The 19880-nt window shown below is 38.8% G+C and overlaps 2 protein-coding genes across 2 annotated transcripts in view; both read right to left on the bottom strand.

Moving 5' to 3' along the window:
• Window positions 1–6202, bottom strand: part of LOC118803017 (junctional adhesion molecule-like) — a 30018-nt gene extending 23816 nt beyond the window's left edge. The window contains exons 1-2 of the mRNA XM_036563514.1: window positions 6184–6202; window positions 224–278 (exon numbers count right to left, since the gene is read on the bottom strand). Of these exons, the coding sequence (XP_036419407.1) occupies window positions 224–278; window positions 6184–6202 (74 nt within the window). The remainder of the gene's footprint in view (window positions 1–223; window positions 279–6183) is intronic.
• Window positions 6203–8916: 2714 nt separating this feature from the next.
• Window positions 8917–16172, bottom strand: LOC118803022 (cell surface A33 antigen-like). Its single transcript, XM_036563520.1, has 6 exons — window positions 16019–16172; window positions 15469–15786; window positions 11564–11881; window positions 9347–9664; window positions 9165–9263; window positions 8917–9077 (listed from the first exon to the last, which is right to left on the bottom strand). The coding sequence occupies exons 1-6, from the start codon at window positions 16065–16067 to the stop codon at window positions 9019–9021; spliced, it is 1161 nt and encodes a 386-aa protein (XP_036419413.1). The 5' UTR covers window positions 16068–16172; the 3' UTR covers window positions 8917–9018.
• Window positions 16173–19880: the final 3708 nt, after the last annotated feature.

The raw sequence follows: 19880 nt of genomic DNA on the forward strand, positions 1-19880 counted from the left end.
AAGATCACACCTGTACACTCCTTCATCCTCTTCAGTCAGGTGTGATATGAGTAGAGAGAGATTTCCTGGAGAGTGACCATTAACCTGCTGAACTCTGTTTCTGTACTGACCACTCTCACTGAGTATCTCTTCCCATATGTTTCTGGTTGTGTCGAGTTTTTTCCAGCTGAATTTCTCAGGTTTGGTGTGTAGGTCAGTGCAGTAGCAGGGCAGCAATACTGACCCTCCTGCATCTGCAGTGATATTCATTGCTTTTCCAAGGTTTTCCAGAGAGCAGCCTGCAGAAACACACATCAGTCAGATAAGATTGATCACATACTGCCATTGTCTCATATTGCTACACATGTCATCACTGTCCAAAGAAAACTGGGTAACACTTTCTATGAATGTCACCTTTGTAAGCATCTATAAACACATTCATAACATGTTATAATGCATTCATAAGACATTATAAACATGGCTATACATATTTATAAAAATGCATTATATGTTATAACCATGTTTATTATGCATTATGAATTGTTAACATAATACATTATAAGTACTGATCATAAATTATAAGAGCTCATAAGTTGTATTTGTCCACTCTAAGTAAAGTGAAGCGTACTGTACTAAAGCCTCCTCCAGTGTTAAGAGTGAGGCTTCAAGTTGAAGTATTTACTGAAGGATTTACTGAAACACTAAAACATACACAATAAAGCACATTACAGGCTTCAAATGTCAGAGTTTAAACTAGAGCTGCCATCAGTGCTTTACCCAATGTGGGAGAGTCAATCTACACCACCGTTAGCTTGGTATTTGTTTTAACTTTACGCTCTCTAAACTGGGACTGACTTCTTTGGCACTGACATTATAACATGTTATTAACACTATTTATAATGCATTATATTAACAATTCATAATGTACAATAAACATGGCTATAAAAGTCAGTGTAATTCTTTTTTATAAATATTTATAACCACGTTTATAATGCCTTATGAATACATTATAACATGTTATAAATGTGTTTATAGATGCTTACAAATGCAACATTCATAGAAAGTTTTACCGAAAACTGTGTATCTCCATTTTTGTTCATTTTTATTTTTCTACGTCATTTCAACCCACCAACTGTCCTTTATGTTTTGTGAAAAGTTCATGATGAATGGACCAACAGAGTTGCTCTTAAATCACTTGGAATAAAATCTCTATTTGCATTACCTTCCATTAAAAGATAAGAGTGTTTTTGTTTTCTTCTGTAAAGTTATTATTTTGGAGATGCTTGTTTTTCTTTCGACAGTGATGATGTAGACTGAAAGATTAAATAGATAGGGCTGTCCAAAATGGACAACCAATAAGAAACCAATAAAAGTCTTCAGGAAAGATTTACATATGCCTACGTATGTTACATGATTATATTGCAAGTCGCTCTGGATAAGAATATCTGCCAAAATGCATAAGCATAAATAGAAAATATAAAGTAAATATGTGTATTTGTTTAAACTTTCTATTTATATAAGTTGCTATTAGTATTTTTTTCTAACTGTGACTGACATATCACATTTATATGTCCTGACAAAAACCATAAAAAGTATTTTACCCTCACTGGATTGAATCACAAAGAATATCACTAAACTATCGACTTCCCCAACACAGTCCAACAACTATCCATTGTGCCATGTGTCCAGTATATACTCGCCTACTGCCTATCCCCTTTTAAATCATTCACTTCAGAGTTACAACTGCCTTGGGAAGCAACATCAGGAGCTTAATAAAATGGTTTTCTATGGCTGAGCAGCTGCACACAAGCCTAAGATTACTAAATGTAATGCTAAGTGTTGGCTAGTTCGGCATAAAGTGTGCCACCACTGGACTCTGGAGCAGTGGAAATGGGTTCTCTGAGCTGATGATCATTCTTCACCCTCAGTCTGATGGATGAATATAGGCTAGCAGATGCCAGGAGAACACTACCTACAAATGTATGAAAACCAACTATAAAGTTTGTTGAAGGGGGGATAATGATCTGGGTGTGAGTTTGGGCTCAGCTGCTTAGTTCCAGTGAGGGGGTATGTTAATGCTACAGCATACAGAGACATTTTAGACAATTTTGTGCTTTCGATTTTGTGGCAACAGTTTCGGGAAGGCTTTTCCAGCATGCCCCTGTGTTGTAGAAGAACTCCAGTGGCCTGCACAGAGCCCTGACCTCAACTCCACTGAACACCTTCGGGATAAATTGGAACACTGACTGTGAGCCAAGCCTTCTTGTTCAACATTAATGTCTCACCTCACCAAAGCTGTTTTGACTAAATAGGCATAAATTCCCACAGACACAGGGCAAAATCTTGTGGAAAGCCTTCCCAGAGGAGTGGAGGCTATTATAGTCACAAAGGAGGGGGCAACTCCATATTAATGCCCATGGTTTTGGAATGAGAAGTCACACAACTTCATGTAGGTGTGACAGTCAGGTGTTCACAAACCTCTGACCATGTAATGTATTTAATGTTTTACTAAAATATACATTTATTTTCTTAAGATTAACCCCTTAACAAGTCATGGTGCTGCTGGCAGGTCCAAAGTTTTATTACACACTTCTGTAACCTGTAGTTCCCTCTAAGTCCCTGTAGTTACTAAATAGTAAGCCTTTGTATGAAGTAAACCTGGAATGTTAAGGGGTTAATATGTACCCCTTAAGATGTCTTTGAAAAACTGAAAGCACGTCTCCTCGAGCGGACAGACAAAATGCAGAAAAAATGATACAATGGGAAGAGAACAATGGAGAGATCTAAAAACACCAGATAGATAAGATAAGCAAGCAACAGGGAACAGCTCTCGAATTGTACAGTGAAAAGACAAGATTCACGAACTGCAAACACAACTGTAGAGATAAAATAAATATGTACATAAATGGTGTGAAACTAGGCCTAGGTGTGAGAAATCAGGTGGTGCCTGTGGTGGAGACCTATTTCCCTGCAGAACTGGAACTGCCCATCTCTACGTTAGATGATGAAAAAAAAAAATACATACAGTGCATGTGATACAGAAGAGATTAGTTTAGTTGCAGATTAAGGGTGGGGTTAGTATCTTGGAAAATCTCTGCATTACGTATGACTTTATTGAGATCTCTACTACAGTGGTTTCAAAACTTTTTACAGTGCTGTACCCCTTCATACTCCTGCATACCCCTGTCTCACTCCTTATACACCCATTCTCAGTCTTGGCAGGAATTTACTTTACTTTTCTGTTTTGAAACATTAGGTTATGGGAAATTATAAATATGTCCCTTTCCCCTAGAAAAGTGAAAGTAATGTACCTCATTTAAGGTACACAATTGAGCCTTAAAACCATTACTGCACCTTTGAGGGTATATTTACTTACTTATACACTGCTTTTTTCTGACATTGTACAACAAAGGATTTTATTAACATTTACCTTCAAATTAATAATACTTAACAAATGAACAATATTGGGGATACTTCTTTATTACTGTATTATAGATGAGGGTCAGTCTAGACTTCCTATCAGAGCACAGGGAGCATAAGAAGGCAAATGACTAAACTTTTTTATTTGTAATCATAGGCCACAGCATCAATAATAGGGCATATGTGCATAAGAGAGGGTCTGCAGCTTTGTAATGAACAGTGAGTAAGAAAATGTTCACTAACTCCAGCCACAGATCACATTTATTACAGTTACATCATCTGCTCAGTGTTTAACAGCACTATAAACATGAAGCAGTGTTATAAACACATATTGAAAATGCTAACAACTAAGCGCTGATCACTGCACCTACAAACTAATAACTCACTAAAACTGTGAACTATTCGAAATCATTCAACATGGCCCTGGTGGTATGCGTACCACAGTTTGGGAACCACTGCTCTACTAAAACTCAGTAAAGTATGTGAGATTATTAGGCTCTTTTTCTCCAGAGAAATATCAAAGCAGCTGGAGTTTTTGAGCAAAAGTCTCCTTTGTCTTTCCATCTGATCTCACTGTTGTCTTAGAGAAACTACAGATTCATTAAGGAGAACTCTTTTTTGTTTTTTTTCTTTTCTGTCAAGAGTAACTAAAGTTCACACTCACCTTCAGAGACATGAAGCCCAATGAAGAGAAGATAAAAAGTCAGCAACATCCTCACTAGTAAAACAACACTGAGTTCACAGCACACTGACAGCTCCACACCCAGCACTACACTAGCCCTGTATACCACACTGAGTACACAGCTCTCTCAGCAGCTCTTCACTGGAGTCTAACCCACTCTAAAGTTTGTGTAGCTCAGACTGTCTGTTTGAGTGGAGCTCGTCTGTCTTTTAAAGTTTTCATCATCAGCTTCATGACACTCTCAAAACCACACACAAAGACATGCTGGTCTCTGAGTCGTGAGAAGGCTGATTGTTTCCTCTTTTGTGGTCCATCATTTCATAGTACACACACCCACACTGTCCAAGTTACTGCGTCTGCAGTGGATGTGGGGTGAGGTTCATGGTGGGGGGAGTGTCAGTGGAGAGAGTGGGCATGAGAAACAGAACACATTCTGCTAAAGTACATTTTTTAGTAAACAATGACTCTAAAGTCAGACTGTGGACCCTGACCTGACCTTAATGGCCAAGGCCCACTAGCAGGCCCAACATTTTAGTACACACTTATATAACTTAAGAATAGCTCAGCCAATTTGCACTGATGTCCCTGTAGTTGCTGAATAATAAGCCTTAGTATGTAATAAGCCTGGGGTTTTAAGGGGTTAAGTAAGTTCTGCCCAGGGGAAAGACACATATTTACACCTGTATCTCATCTGTACCTCTTTCCTCCCATTCTAGAACCAAGAATGATCACAGCTGTCTAAAGCCTTTTATTTTGTCTCTTTATCTCATTTTGTTCCTTATATTCTAGGCTGCTTTAAGTAGTCATATCTAATGTTTCCTTTATAGTGTCCAGTCCTGCAGATATTCCAAGTACTTTCCACTCGTAGCTCCTTTGATCTCTAGCTGTCCTCCATATTGCCTGACACTCCATAATGTAGTGTGATCAGTGAGATTAACATCTGCACTGTTGTGTAAACTTGGATTGTTTAAAGTATGAGAACTGAAACTGAATCAAGCAATTCTGACCACATGCACTTCTCTTTTTCTTTTTTAAGTACTGCCGTCCCTCTATTCTGTGGTCTAACTGGTTCTTCTCTCTGGCCCTTTTATGGTAATCGAGGTAGTGAAGCATCAGTGACCTAAATGCCTCTAAGTTGTTTTTGCTGCAGTAGTTTATTATATGAGGATTCACATTATGTTATCTGCAGTGATTGCATGGTCAAGGTATGTGCCAACTTTGGCTCATAGTCAACTACAGCTAAAATCTCATTTGCCATGTGTGATATGTTAAAGGATTTAAGGTGGTGGAGAACCTAATGGGTATATTTCGCAGTGGAGTGGCTCTTTCTGCTGCAGCAGGATCAAGGGACAGCTTGTCGGTTTTCTTGTCCAGTCATTCCGGTGTGCGTGGAGCGAGAAAGCACTCAGCATTTGGTGAGAGAGTGCAGTTGATGTTAAACTGGTGAATGCCAGTTGTGAACGCTGCTTAGCAGCCTGTTATGCAATTTGAGCTCTCCACAACAAAGGTGCTGAACTGGCAGAGGTGAAGTCTTCAGCACCACGGATAGTGCCTCCTTTATTCTAGGCTGGTTCAACAGTGCAGATACGGGAGGAACAGCTCTGTCCCCTTCATACATGACAATTTCTCAAAGGAGGCATTTATAGCCAGGAATCTGTGTTGGTGAATGGCTTCATGTTCTTTTTCCAGTTGTGTGAACTCCGAAGACCCTGCCGTCATCCGACATGGACACAGGGTGTGTCACATTACCTAGTGAGCTCTCTTTAGTAGCCATTGTCTACACTGGCAGCTGTCTAAGTAAGTAGCATTCCAACATCATCTAACCTTAAAAGACAGATAAATCATATGGTCTAGCTAGACGGCGATGACATTGCCGCTGGTGTTAGTATGTCAGCCAGCAAGTTTGTTAGCCAGCTGGCTATTCAAAACAATAACCTGAAGCTTCAAAATCCACTAGCTTGTATGCTAATGGATTGGTGTTTGGAAAACTGTAAAAGTGGTCACTGACAGACCTAAATTGCAAACTATAGGCTATTTGTGCACCTTTGTGTCTCCAAAATAACAGAACTGATCCTATTTGTAAGATGGATAGTGACCTGTACCTCTGGGAGGACCCTCCATCCGTTCTTCTCATCCTACAACTAAAAGTTCAGTCAAATCTGTCTTTAGCTTGTTGTTTCATACTTTTGTTGCTTGATTTCTTGTAATATTTGGCTACTTTAAGTTGCCAGAAACTAGCTGTCATATTTTCCAAACCCACCTGGAATTTCTTAATATAACTTGTGTTTTTGGCTCTATATCTACATTCACATTTGGTTTATGTTAGTATTGATGTGGATGTATTTACAGAACAGCTCAACAGGCCCAAAAATGTGTGGAAATTCTCGCATAAGCGTGCAACACCAGACCAAGAGTGTTTGGATGCAAATGCAGACTTTATTTACCAAAATTTAAATTTCAAGTAAAAAACAACCAACCCCTCCAAAATAACATGTAAAGACCTGCAAAGCATTTACAGAAATGTCCAAAATATAAACAACACAGCAAAAATATCAGATGTGACTCTGTGACAAGTAACGCACAGTAAAATGCTTCATGTGTGAAGGAATCTGCCCTTCTTCATCTAAGTTTGGTAAAAACAAATGCAGATCCGAGTGCCCAGAACATGCCAATGACACACTGTTTGATTCATGACATTGTCAAAGCTGAAATTTGTGCGCAAGTTGGTCAATAAATCAACTTCAGCTGCATGGAAACAAACATCTGCCCACTAGTCCCTTACATCATCTGAAGATATCACACCTAAGTTTCCCTACCTGCTTGTCATTTACATGAAATGACTTAATTTATGCAGTTAAGTGAGTCAAGTAAAAAGTGGTTGTGCTCCAAGAAATCCAGCTACTGATTGAATACTCTTTAACTTGGTACTATGATGGCACTCCTGATTCCCAAATATCTTTCAATTTATGATTACTACTTTGTTAAAGGATTAAAAAAACATAACAAAGATACAAGTCTACACATTTTTCTTCATACACCGACCAGGCATAACATTATGACCACCTCCTCGTTTCTACACTCATTGTCCATTTTATCAGCTCCACTTACTATATAGGTGCACTTTGTAGTTCTACAGTTACAGACTGTAGTCCATCTGTTTCTCTGCATACTCTGTTAGCCCCCTTTTACCCTGTTCTTCAGTGGTCAGGACCCCCATGGACCCTCACAGAGCAGGTACTATTTGGGTGGTGGATCATTCTCAACACTACAGTAACACTGGTGTGTTAGTGTGTGTTGTGCTGGTCTGAGTGGATCAGATACAGCAGTGCTGCTGGAGTTTTTAAACACTGTGTCCACTCACTGTCCACTCTATTAGACACTCCTACCTTGTCAGTCCACCTTGTAGATGTAAAGTCAGAGATAATAGCTCATCTGCTGCTGCACAGTATATGTTGGTCATCCTCTAGTCCTTAATCAGTGGTCACAGGATGCTGCCCACAGGACGCTGTTGGCTGGATATTTTAGGTTGGTGGACTATTCTCAGTCCAGCAGTGACATTGAGGTGTTTAAAAACTCCAGCAGCACTGCTGTGTCTGATCCACTCAGACAAGCACACCAGCACAACACACACTAACACACCACCACGTCAGTGTCACTGCAGTGCTGAGAATGATCCACCACCCAAACAGTACCTGCTCTGTGAGGGTCCATGAGGGTCCTGACCACTGAAGAACAGGGTAAAAGGGGGCTTACAAAGTATGCAGAGAAACAGATGGACTACAGTCTGTAACTGTAGAACTACAAAGTGCACCTATATAGTAAGTGGAGCTGATAAAATGGACAATGAGCGTAGAAACAAGGAGGTGGTCTTAATGTTATGCCTGATCGGTGTATTTAAAAATGTGAAAAATTTGAAATGCTTGTCAATATATATTTTTAATACTGATATTAGTAATGAATTGAAGCATTTGTCAAGTTGGTAAAACATTCTGCATACATGTACAAACAAACTGGCCAGAAGTGAGTTTCATCTCACAGATAAACCATCACTTTAAATGGGCGAATAAGGAATAACACTGAAAAAGACGAATAAGAAATAACACTGACTTTATTTTCAGATTTATCTTTACACAACTTTGATGAATAAGGCCCAGTGTGTGGATGAGGGGTAACACTAGCCTAGAGGTCTGTGGTACTTTAAGGAGAAATAACATATAAAAGAAAAGACCAAATGTATTATATTAACACTGATTATTAGCAGTCACCATTTTTACAAGTTTTACAAGTTTACATTCAGTAAAGCATGTTTTATAAAACGATTTTACAAAGGTTTTAATAAAAAATATTAATCAGAATAATAAAAATATTAAAAATAGCTTAAAATTTAAACTCAACCAATATGTTATTCAAAAACTATGTACAATAGTTATTGTCAGAAGAAAACTTTTATTATTTAATTTTATTATTTTATTTTCAGTTTTTGACATAATTTGAAAATGCCTGTTGTCCACATTGTGTGTAAATTTCATGATGAATGAACCAAAAGAAACGGCCCAAAATGACTTGGAAAAAAGTCTGGTTCCATTGACTTACAGTAAAAGTAAAGGTTTTTTCCTTTTCCCTTAAAGTTACCTTTTCGGAGATACAAGTTTTTTTTGTTTTTTTTTTTCAACAACAGCAATATAAAATGCAAAATGCAACAGAAACTGAATAACTATATTGTAAATAAAATTAAACAAGATTTAGTAAAGAGTATCATATATAAAAGCAGGAAACCATAATTTTTATACAAATTCATGTAAATTATGAAAAATCTTGTAAAAATATAGTAAAAATAAAAAAGTAAAAAAAAGCAACGGATTGTATTGTGATATGTTTGCCTTCGTATGGACAGTATGGATGAAATTCTTTCAAATTATTACCGAAGAGGATGTGCACTACTCCAGCCTGACCACTCCATCTCCATCAGCAGTGCTGTAGTGAACTCTGGCAGGATCTGATAGAGATGTTTTCAAGAAAGATGTTAATTCATACACAGAAAAACATTAGCATGATTACAACTATTTGATTGTGTAGTTTGTACCTTTGTTTCTCTTGGTGTGATAAACCACAGCTACTATAATGTGGAGGAAGATCACAGTCACCAAGGCGAAGGGGACGAAGGGCAGAGACTGTGAAGAGACTGAAAAACCATCCTATTATGACTCATATAATCAATATTATGAAACACTATACATTTGAAGTAGTAAGTCAAGAGAATTTTACCTATAACAGTGAGTTTGAGGACTATGTGTTCACTTCCTCCAAGATCACACTTATACCATCCCCCATCCTCCTCAGTCAGGTGTGATATGAGTAGAGAGAGATTTCCTGGAGAGTGACCATTAACCAGCTGAACTCTGTTTCTGTACTGACCACTCTCACTGGATATCTCGTCCCATGTGGTACTGGTTATGTTGAGTTTCTTCCAGGTGAATGTGTCAGGTTTGGTCTGTTGGTCAATGCAGTAGCAGGGCAGCAGTACTGACCCTCCTGTATGAGCTGAGATGCTCAGTGATATTCCACAGTTTTCCAGAGAGCAGACTGTAGAAACATGTCATACAGAAAATCTGTCATGTACGTTTTTAATGTAACACTTTTGAAATTCATGAACTGAAATGTAGGACAGGCAGAACTAACCGATGTGTGATCTCTTATAGAAATGTTTACATGACAAATAAACAGTATTGCATGGGCATGTCCACTTTCTTTTAAGCAATATAGAAATTTAATTCAAAATAATTCTGATCATGATTTGTATACAGTGTAAAGTAGCACAGTAGCAACAGTGTATCAAGACTGTTTTGTTTTTTCTTGCCCAGGTAACTAAATATTTCCTCTTTGTTTGAGCCCTGGATTTCACCTGTGAAGACCGCATTTGTTGTTAAAAAGGATAAACCAGATGACTAAAAAAAAGACTAAAAAACTGTCTATGGGAGAAAAGAAGACCATTTTGAAGCTAAGAAAAGAGCACATATCAATCAGAGCCTTTTTTGAAGCATTGGGCAAAGCCAATATAATAATTTGGAATGTGTATAAAAAGAAAGCAATCACTTTGGTTTACTAACAACCAGAGATTTAACAAGTTGGCTAAAGAAAACAACAGCAGTTGATGACAGAAACACTGTGATAGCTGTGAAGAAAAACCTCAAAACGACAGTCAGTGACATCACCAACAACCTACATGATGTACTCATTGGCCGTCCAAGGAGTTACCGCTGTGCCACCGGGAAGCGCAGGTGAAAATGTGATTATGAAAGGAAGGCCAACTTTATGTTTCAGTTTTCATGCTGAAGCCTTCTTTCGGTTTTCAGTAGTTTTGGGGCAATTTCTCTCTTTTGTTTTTTCCAGGCTGCTTTTCTTTTCTTTTCTTTTAAATACCCACCTGGGCTGAGGACTGTACCGGTCATTCCTCTACAAAGATGTGACAAAGGGCTGCTGTTTGCCACAACCCTAAGTAGAGGAGACCACAGGTGTGCCAGGTTGGGCCTTATCAGGCCAAGGGCTTCTGGGAATTGGAGTTCCCTGAATTTATTACACCCATTACACCCGTACACTCCTCCATCCTCTTCACACAGATTTGATTTGAGCAGAGGGAGAGTGATCATTAACCAGCTGAGCTCTGTTTCTGTTTATCTGATTAGCGGCTAACATAGTGCTGATTTCTGCTACAGCCTTCTTAAGAAGTTACAGTAATACATGTCAGTATTACATGTCTTAGTGTCAAGTGCTGTACCTTCACAGTTAATGCCATTTCTAGCTGTAACACAGACATGTGAAGCTTGTAACAGAAATACAAAGTAAAGGGTATTTTGCCTGTATGGCTGTTAGAATCTTTATGTTTCAATTTTACATTGATTCCGTCTGAAAATGTCAGATTTTGAAGCCTGTCCCTTGGATATTTTTAAAGGAGCCTAGTACACTTAAGCAACAGAAGACAAGGAGGAGCATGTCATCACGATAACACACGACCTCGAGTGTTCTACTGCTTTTATACAACAGTTAAATAAATAAAGTAAGAAATTAATAAACTGGGTCGTGAACGTGGCATTTAATATGTTTTAATGTTTGCAGTTCCTTCCGCCAAATTATAGTTCCTTAATAAGCAGCTTATTGTTATGTCAGAGTAACAAGCTCGACTCACTCGCTGCACAGCCGGCAGTTCGTTCTCCAGCTCCTTACACTAAATTCGGGAACTTTCATTACCACTGAGCAGCTTTTCAGTCAGCAGCTGTGACAGAAGAACAGCGAAACAACCTGGGATTAGCCAGAAATGAACCCAATACCATTCACCAAACATTTAGTCTAATCTTCAGAGCCTGACCCAATCAGACTGAGCCATAAAACTGCCGCAATATCAAGTTTAGCTCAGTTTTGTCACTTTTTGCTAGATCAGTATTAATGTTGTTTTGTATTTTAAATAGTAGCCCAAGAGTGATTTACCTGTAACAGTGAGATTGAAGACTATCTGTTCGCTTCCTCCAAGATCACACTTATACCATCCATCATCCTCTTCAATCAGGTGTGATATGAGTAGAGAGAGATTTCCTGGAGAGTGACCATTAACCAGCTGAACTCTGTTTCTGTACTGACCACTCTCAGTGGATATCACTTCCCATGTGGTACTGGTTATGTTGAGTTTATTCCAGGTGAATCTCTCAGGTTTGGTGTGTTGGTCAGTGCAGTAGCAGGGCAGCAGTACTGACCCTCCTGTATGAGCTGAGATACTCAGTGGTACTCCACTGTTTTCCAGAGAGCAGACTGTAGAAACACATCGCACAAAAAATTTGTCATGCAATTTTTAATGTAACATTTTTGAAATTCACGAACTGAAAATGTAGGACAGGCAGAACTAACCGATGTGTGATCTCTTATAGAAATGTGTACATGACAAATAAATAGTATTGCATAGGCATGTCCACTTTCTTTTGAGCAATACAGAAATTTAATTAAAAATAATCTGAATGATCATGATTTTCATACAATGTAAAGGCCAGCTGCATCTTGTAGAAAAAAATTGAAGCTTTTTGCGGGGAAGGGGCACCTTTTTTTTTGGGGTAGGGGGGCAGCAACAGTGTATCAAGTTTTTTCTTGCCTGGGTCACTCTGAATATCTCTTATTTGTTTGAGCCCTGGATTTCACCTGTGAAGACTGCCTTTGTTGTTAAAAAGGGTAAAACAACATGAAGACCAAAAAACCTGTCTATGGGAGAAAAGAAGACCATCTTGAAGCTAAGAAAAGAGCACATATCAATCAGAACTTTTGTTCAAGCACTGGGCAAAGCCAATACAATAATTTGGAATGTGTATAAAAAGGAAGCAATCACTCTGGTGTACTAACAACCAGAGATTTAACAAGCTGGCTAAAGAAAACAACAGTAGTTGATGTCAGAAACATTGTGATAGCTGTGAAAAAAAACCTCAAAACAACAGTGAGTGACATCACCAACAACCTACACAGGGTAGGGGTTAATATGCTTATATCCTTCAACAATACATGTTGTCTCTGTATCCCCTCTTCATAGCATTACACCCGTACACTCCTCCATCCTCTTCACATAAGTTTGATTTGAGCAGAGGGAGAGTGATCATTAACCAGCTGAGCTCTGTTTCTGTTTATCTGATTAGCAGAAGTTATAAGTTATAAGAAGTTGCAGTGTTATGTTACTATTAAGTGTTTCCATGCTGTACCTTCACATTTGATGCCAGTTCTAGCTGTAACTGGAACATGTAAAGCTTGTAACAGACATACAAAGTATGAAGTATGTTGCCTGTATGGTTGTTAGAATCTTGATGATTTTCAGTTTTACATTGATTCCTTCTAAAAATGTCTGAATTTAAAGCCCATCTCTGGGTATTTCTAAAGGAGACTACAATCCTGTTAGAAATCTGCAGATCTGTACAGCGTTCTCTTGTTAAAGTAAAAGATCCTTCAGTTTAGTGTTAATAAAGTATAAACTGGTAAAAGAGAGCCTGTTGTTGGGGGGGTGGAGCTAGAGGAATATATTGAGTAGTGTCCACAAAACTTTGAGAAGAACAAAAGGACCCAATGCATTTTGATTGTGTACAAGTAACTGCATGATTTTTAGTATTTAGACCCTTAAGTAATTTATATATATATATATATATACTTCATTACATCTAATGAAAACTGACACTGGAGTTTATCTTCAAAGTTTTCACCAGCAGCTTTGCGACAGCCACAAAACCACATCCAGTGTCATGGTCTAGTCTGTAACAACACTTGCTCTTCCTGTTTTGTAGTTCATCCTATCACAGTGCACACAAACTGTTAAAGTCTGTAAGAGTGTAAAAGTATATGGACACCAAATATTGAGCTCAGCTGTTTCTACTACACAGGTTGCTAATAGGTATATAAAATCAAGTATATGTCCATGCACCATCTGTAGACAAGTACTGGCAATAGAATGGGTCATACTGAAGAGCTCATTGACATTAAAGGTGGCATTACCATAAAATGTCATCTTTTGCCAATTAGCCAGTTTGTGAAATTTCAGTTAGTCAAACTTAGTATGTGAGAATTCTACCCTGCTACATCTGCCCAGGTTAACTGCAAATGCTATTATTGTGAAATGGAAGCATCTAGGATCAACAACAGCTTAGTCATGAAATTGTAGACCAGGCAAGCTCACAGAGCAGGGAACTCACAAAACATAGCGCCAACAGTAAAGTTTGGTAGAGGAGGGATAATTATCTGGGGATGTTTTTCAGGGTTGTGGCTCAGCCCCTTAGTTCCAGTGAAGGGTAATGTTACTGTTACAGTATACAATGACATTTTAAGCAATTAAGTGCTTCCATCTTTGTGGTGATGGTTTGGGGAATGCCCTTTCATGCCCTCCATGAGTGTGTCCCTGTGCACAACAAGAAGATAATAAAGACATATTTCAGTAAGTTTGGTGTGAAGGTACTCTTTCCAGAAGGTTGGAGGCTATTATAACTACAAAGGGGGGCAACTCCATATTGTAATGTCTTGATGAACGAGAACCAAAAGAAGAAAATGCTCTTTTATTTAGAACAAGCAGAAATAGCCACTGAACTTAGCCAACCCAATGGGGGGAGGTGTTCACAAACCATATGCTTGGTGACCACTCTCCAAAACAGAACACCCACCGCCCATGAAAACACAATGCAGAATAGATACATAGACTGTACTTAAAGCAACTGAACCAAAAAAAATGACTGTTTCATGTTGGGGAGTTGGGCTCGCAGCAAAGCTCTGCAAACCACTGCCCTAAAACCCCTTTCTGACAACCAAAACTAAAATGTTTCATTCACAATATTCACACATTGACACACATATGTTATATGGACAAAAGTATTGGGACCGCTTTTAATAATTTAGTTCAGGTGTTTCAGCCACACCGATTGCTAACAGGTGGATAAAATTAAGCACATAGCTTAATTTTGTCTCTTAATTTAGTCTTAATAGACAAACACTGGCAGTAGAATGGGTTGTACTGATGAGTTCAGGGACTTCAGGGGTTGGCCTAGACCCCTTAGTTCCAGGAGAGTGAAAACTTAATGCTTCAGCAAACCAAGATACTTTGGACAATTCTATGCTTCCAGTTTTGTGGGAACGGCATGACTGAGCCCCAGTGCACAAAGCAAGGTCCCTAAAGGCATGGTTGGGTTAGTTTGGTGTGGAAGATCTTGACTGGCCCTCACAGAGCCCTGACTTCAACCCCATCAAACATCATTGGGATGAACTAGAACGGAGACTGGGAGCCAGGCCCTCTCGTCCAACATCAGTGTCTGACCTCTCCTAGATGAATGGGACCAACTCCATATTATTGGCTATGGGTCTAGAACGGGATGTTATAAAAGCTCCAATGTGTAGTTGTCCCCAAAGTTTTGCCCATATAGCGTACTTTTGGCTTTATGGTGTATAGAACAAGCCTTGTTAACTGTTCCCTTGTTTTTATCTTTAGTTCTTTTTTTACTAAAATTGTGTACTTGTGTTGGACAGGGGACCAGATCATCTGTTCTGACCATTACACGAAATGTCAAAAAGCAACCTTTTCACAGCATTTTGATTTCAACTTAAATTCACCTTTACACTTCATGACTAAGAAGAGAACTGGCATTTATACTCAACTACAGAAACGTGAAGCAAATTAAAACAGAATTAAACTCTCAGCAGTAAAACAAACTCCTAATCATGATCCTCACCAACTACTGAAAACACATCTTCACCTCCAGAACTCTCTCAGTAGTTCTTCACAGAGATGTAAAACACTCCTTTGTCATGTGACTACAGAGTTTGGTCTAAATGAACAATAATATTTTAATAGTTTTTCATTAGGAATAGAGATATAAATATTGTGTTACCTTTAACGTAGAGGCTGACATATAAGTATCCACTCTTGTCTGCATTACACTGGTAATCTCCTCTATCTTCTTCAGTCAGGTGTGATATGAGTAGAGAGAGATTTCCTGGAGAGTGACCATTAACCAGCTGAACTCTGTTTCTGAACTGACCACTCTCACTGGATATCTCTTCCCACGTGCTGCTTTTGGTGTAATATTTCATCCACTTTAATCCCTCAGGTTTAGTGTGTAGGTCAGTGCAGGAGCAGGGCAGCAGTACTGACTCTCCTTTATGTGCTTCGCTAATCAATGTTTTCTGACTGTCTTTCAGAGTGCAGCCTGTAATAGAATAAAGTTAATTACATTTTCTTTTCTTTTTTTTCATTTACATGAAGTCATAAAGTCAGTTGACAGCTTAGGGTAAACCAGAGGACCAAGCCTTCATAAAAAGTAAACAGCATGGTTACGTAGTGCTATGTTTGAATATGTTATATTACAAGATAAATGGAGCTCATACTATTGGCTCATTTTGACTGACATTTTCATATCATGATAAAAAAAAGTCACTCACCTTCAGAGACATGAAGCCCAATGAAGAGAAGATAAAAAGTCAGCAACATCCTCACTAGTAAAACAACACTGAGTTCACAGCACACTGACAGCTCCACACCCAGCACTACACTAGCCCTGTATACCACACTGAGTACACAGCTCTCTCAGCAGCTCTTCACTCTAAACCACATGAAAGTCATGCACAGTCTCAAGGTGTCCTGTGAGTTGTGAAATAATGTGCTGGTTCCTCTTTTCCAGAGCATTATTTGGTAATACACACACACGTTGTGGGGGTGGGGTGTCGCGGTTTAAGTGTTTGCTTTGGAGGAGAGAGTGAACATGAGGAACAGAAGAATGACCTCGCATTGATTCATTTTCATGCATTCTGTGGAATTCTGCTTGTTATTTTCACTGAGTTTGTGCTTTTTCTCTATGATTACCAACATTTAAGCTCAACAACAAAAAACCGAGAAATGTCCCAAGTAACATCTGGGATAATTTTGTTGTAAATCTTTTTCTGTGGTAATGAAGAGAGTCAGAAGACTGGACTGCAATGATAAATTCTTTATTTAAAGAATTAGATCCTTTACCCACTGTCCATTAGTCTGCAGATGCCCAATTCTTTATTCAAAGCACACTCAGCCCATCTGCAGTTTCCTCTTTTCTGATGCATTATTTGGTAACACACACACTTACGCTGACCAAGAGAAAGTGTGAAGGGGTGAGGTCTAGTGGTTTAAGTGTCTGCTTTAGATAAGAGAGTGAACATGAGGAACAGAAGAAATAGCTCACTTTGTTTTTCTTTTTCATGTTTTCTGTGGGATTCTCCATGTAGTTTTCATAGAGTTTGTGCTTTTTCTCTATGGTTGCCAACATTTAAGTTTAACAACAAAAAACTGATCTGAGATCATTCTGCTGTAAATCTTTTTCTGTGCCAATGATATCTGTTATGATGCAACAACCCAGTTTGTTTTGAACTCTAAAATATGCAAATTTAAAATGTGTGCAGTGGTAGCTGGCACACCTCTTTCTGTGACCCTTGGTGACATGGGTCTACATATACCATTGTACTATCAATAGTTCATTCATGCAAAACTGCAAATTTACATGACATTCTATATCGGACCTTAAGGAGTCCTGTACCAAGTCAAGTGACGTCTTTATTGTCATTTCTTAATATAATTGTTTACACTGGAGCACTATTTTGTTCTTCAGGCCACATGGTGCAACACACACCAGCAGTACATTGCATAGGACTACACAGTCAAGACAGATGGCAGTGTGAAGTGAGTGCAGTATATATAATAAATATGCCAGGCAATAAATACCAGACAGGATAATACAACTGGACATCATATATGCAACCCTGGGGTGATGTAAGGAGTCAGGCTAGGACACTGGTTGCCAGTAGAGGGGCTGAGCATTGTGAAAGGAAAAAGGGGCTGGGTAAAAGGTTGAACAGGGATCCAAAAGTAAAGAACGATATCAAGCGAGGTTAGTGAGCTGGACAGGGGAAAGCTCAGCACTCAACCTGGATTCTACATCAGAGTTTATAAGAACGAGCTGTGCACTATTTACATTCTAAGTTTTTCCCCTCGAGTTTCAAGATGGTTTTGTTTCATTTTTTCCCTTTTAAAGAGGTCCCTTTGTTCTCTTTGCTTGCCGTTCCCTACAGTTCTTTTCTCACTGCTTCTTCTGGCGCAGTCGTAGAGCTCCACTCTCTCACGCAGTAGGTCACTGGTTTATATCCGGCGTCCGCTCTCGCCACACAGTGACACCAAACCATGTTTATTTCACTTCAACACCTCATGCCAGTGACCCTTTCACACACTACAAAGACAGTAATAAACAAACTAGTGACTCAACACCTAAAAGCTCAGGCCCAGCAAGCTCAGCTTTCCAATAAGTTGCTGTGGTATTATTGTGTTGAATGCTGTACTGAAAGCTATGAACAACATTCTCACATATTCAGCTTTTATGCCCAGGTGGGTCAATGAGAGGTGATGGCAGAGGATATGGCACCCTCTATAGACCAGTTAGGGCAATACACAAACTGAAATGGATCCAGTGTGGTAGGAGGACTGCTCTTTATATGCATCATTACCAACTGCTCAAGGCACTTCATGAGCGCTATGGGTCAGTAGTCATTAAAGCAGGACATAGTAGAATTTTTGGTAACACTTTCTATGAATGTCACCTTTGTAAGCATCTATAAACACATTTATAACATGTTATAATGTATTCATAAGGCATTATAAACAAGGTTATAAATATTTATAAAAAAGAATTACACTGAATTACACTTTATAGCCATGTTTATGATACATTATAAATTGTTGATATAATGCATTATAAATAGTGTTAATAACACAGACTATCAGTGCCAAAGAAGTCAGTCCCAGCTTGGAGATCGTAAAGTAAAGACAAATACCAAGCTAACGGTGGTGTACATTACCTTTCCCACATTAGGTAAAACACTGATGGCAGCACTAGTTTAAACTCTGACATTTGAAGCCTGTAATGTGCTTTATTGTGAATGTTTTAGTGTTTCAGTATATCCTTCAGTAAATACTTAAACTCTTAACACTGGAGGAGGCTTTAGTACAGTACGCTTCACTTTACTTAGAGCGGACAAATACAACTTATGAGCTCTTATAATTTGTTATGATCAGTACTTTAACATAATAATGTATTATGTTAACAATTCATAATGCATAATAAACATGGCTATAACGTGTAATGCATTTTTATAAATATTTATAGCTATGTTTATAGTGTCTTATGAATGCATTATAACATGTTATGAATGTGTTTATAGATGCTTGCAAAGGTGACATTCATAGAAAGTGTTACCGAATTTTTTTGCACAGGATGATGGTGGTTCTGTTGAAGCACTTTGGGACAACTGCAGGACTCAGAGAGATGTTGGAGATGTCCGCAGGCTGGTCAGCACATCCCCGAGCACCCAGCTAGGTATGTTGTCAGAGCCAGTAGCCGTCTGAGGGTTAACTGTGGAAAGAGTCAAGTCAAGTCAAGTCAAACTTATTTGTATAGCGCTTTTTTACAACTGATGTTGTCACAAAGCAGCTTCACAGAAATCCATAGAGTAAGAGAAAGAGTAGTCCTAACGTCTACTATGGACAGGCTCAATATTTGATTGGTGGGAGGAGGAGTGGTGTCCTTTGCTGGCTGGTTGTTCTGTGCTTCAAGCCACATGCACACATCTTTCAGTGCATCAGGGAGCAAAGCATCACCATCACAGGCATATGATGTCACTTTGTAGTCAGTGCTGGCCTGAATGTCCCTGCCACAAATGCTGTGTGTGTCTGGTGTCTAGAAAGTGTCCATGGATTCCCTGTGCATAGTTGTGCTTTGCCTCTCTGATAGCCCAGGACAGACTGAGAGCTGAAAGCTGCCTTGTCATCTAACTTAAAGCCAGGTTTTAAGTAGTGCATGCACCTCTACAGTCATGCATAGTTTCTGGTTAGCATGTGTTCAGGCCTGACTTAGCTTTTAACATTAGCCTGAAGTAATACTTTAAGCAAAGACAACTGAATTAACTTAATACAATTGAGTAAGCATAAAAAAACTGATCATATTCAACTAACTATCTCTCATGAATCTACTTAAAATGCTCCATGCAAAACGTTGCCTTGATTTTTTAAGAAAATCCAACACATTTTTTTTTCAGTGTACTTTCCTGGAACTGTCTTTCAAAGTTAACTTTGCGACACTCATAAAACCACACAAAGTGACACGGCGTCTACTGAGACACGAGAACCCTTACTGATTCCTCTATTGTGGTGCATGTTTTCACAGTACACACAGCCACACTGACTAAGTTGTTTCATACACACATCTAAGTTACTCCATCTACAGTG

The sequence above is a fragment of the Colossoma macropomum genome, unplaced genomic scaffold, assembly GCF_904425465.1.
Source record: "Colossoma macropomum unplaced genomic scaffold, Colossoma_macropomum, whole genome shotgun sequence".
Lineage (NCBI taxonomy): Eukaryota > Metazoa > Chordata > Actinopteri > Characiformes > Serrasalmidae > Colossoma > Colossoma macropomum.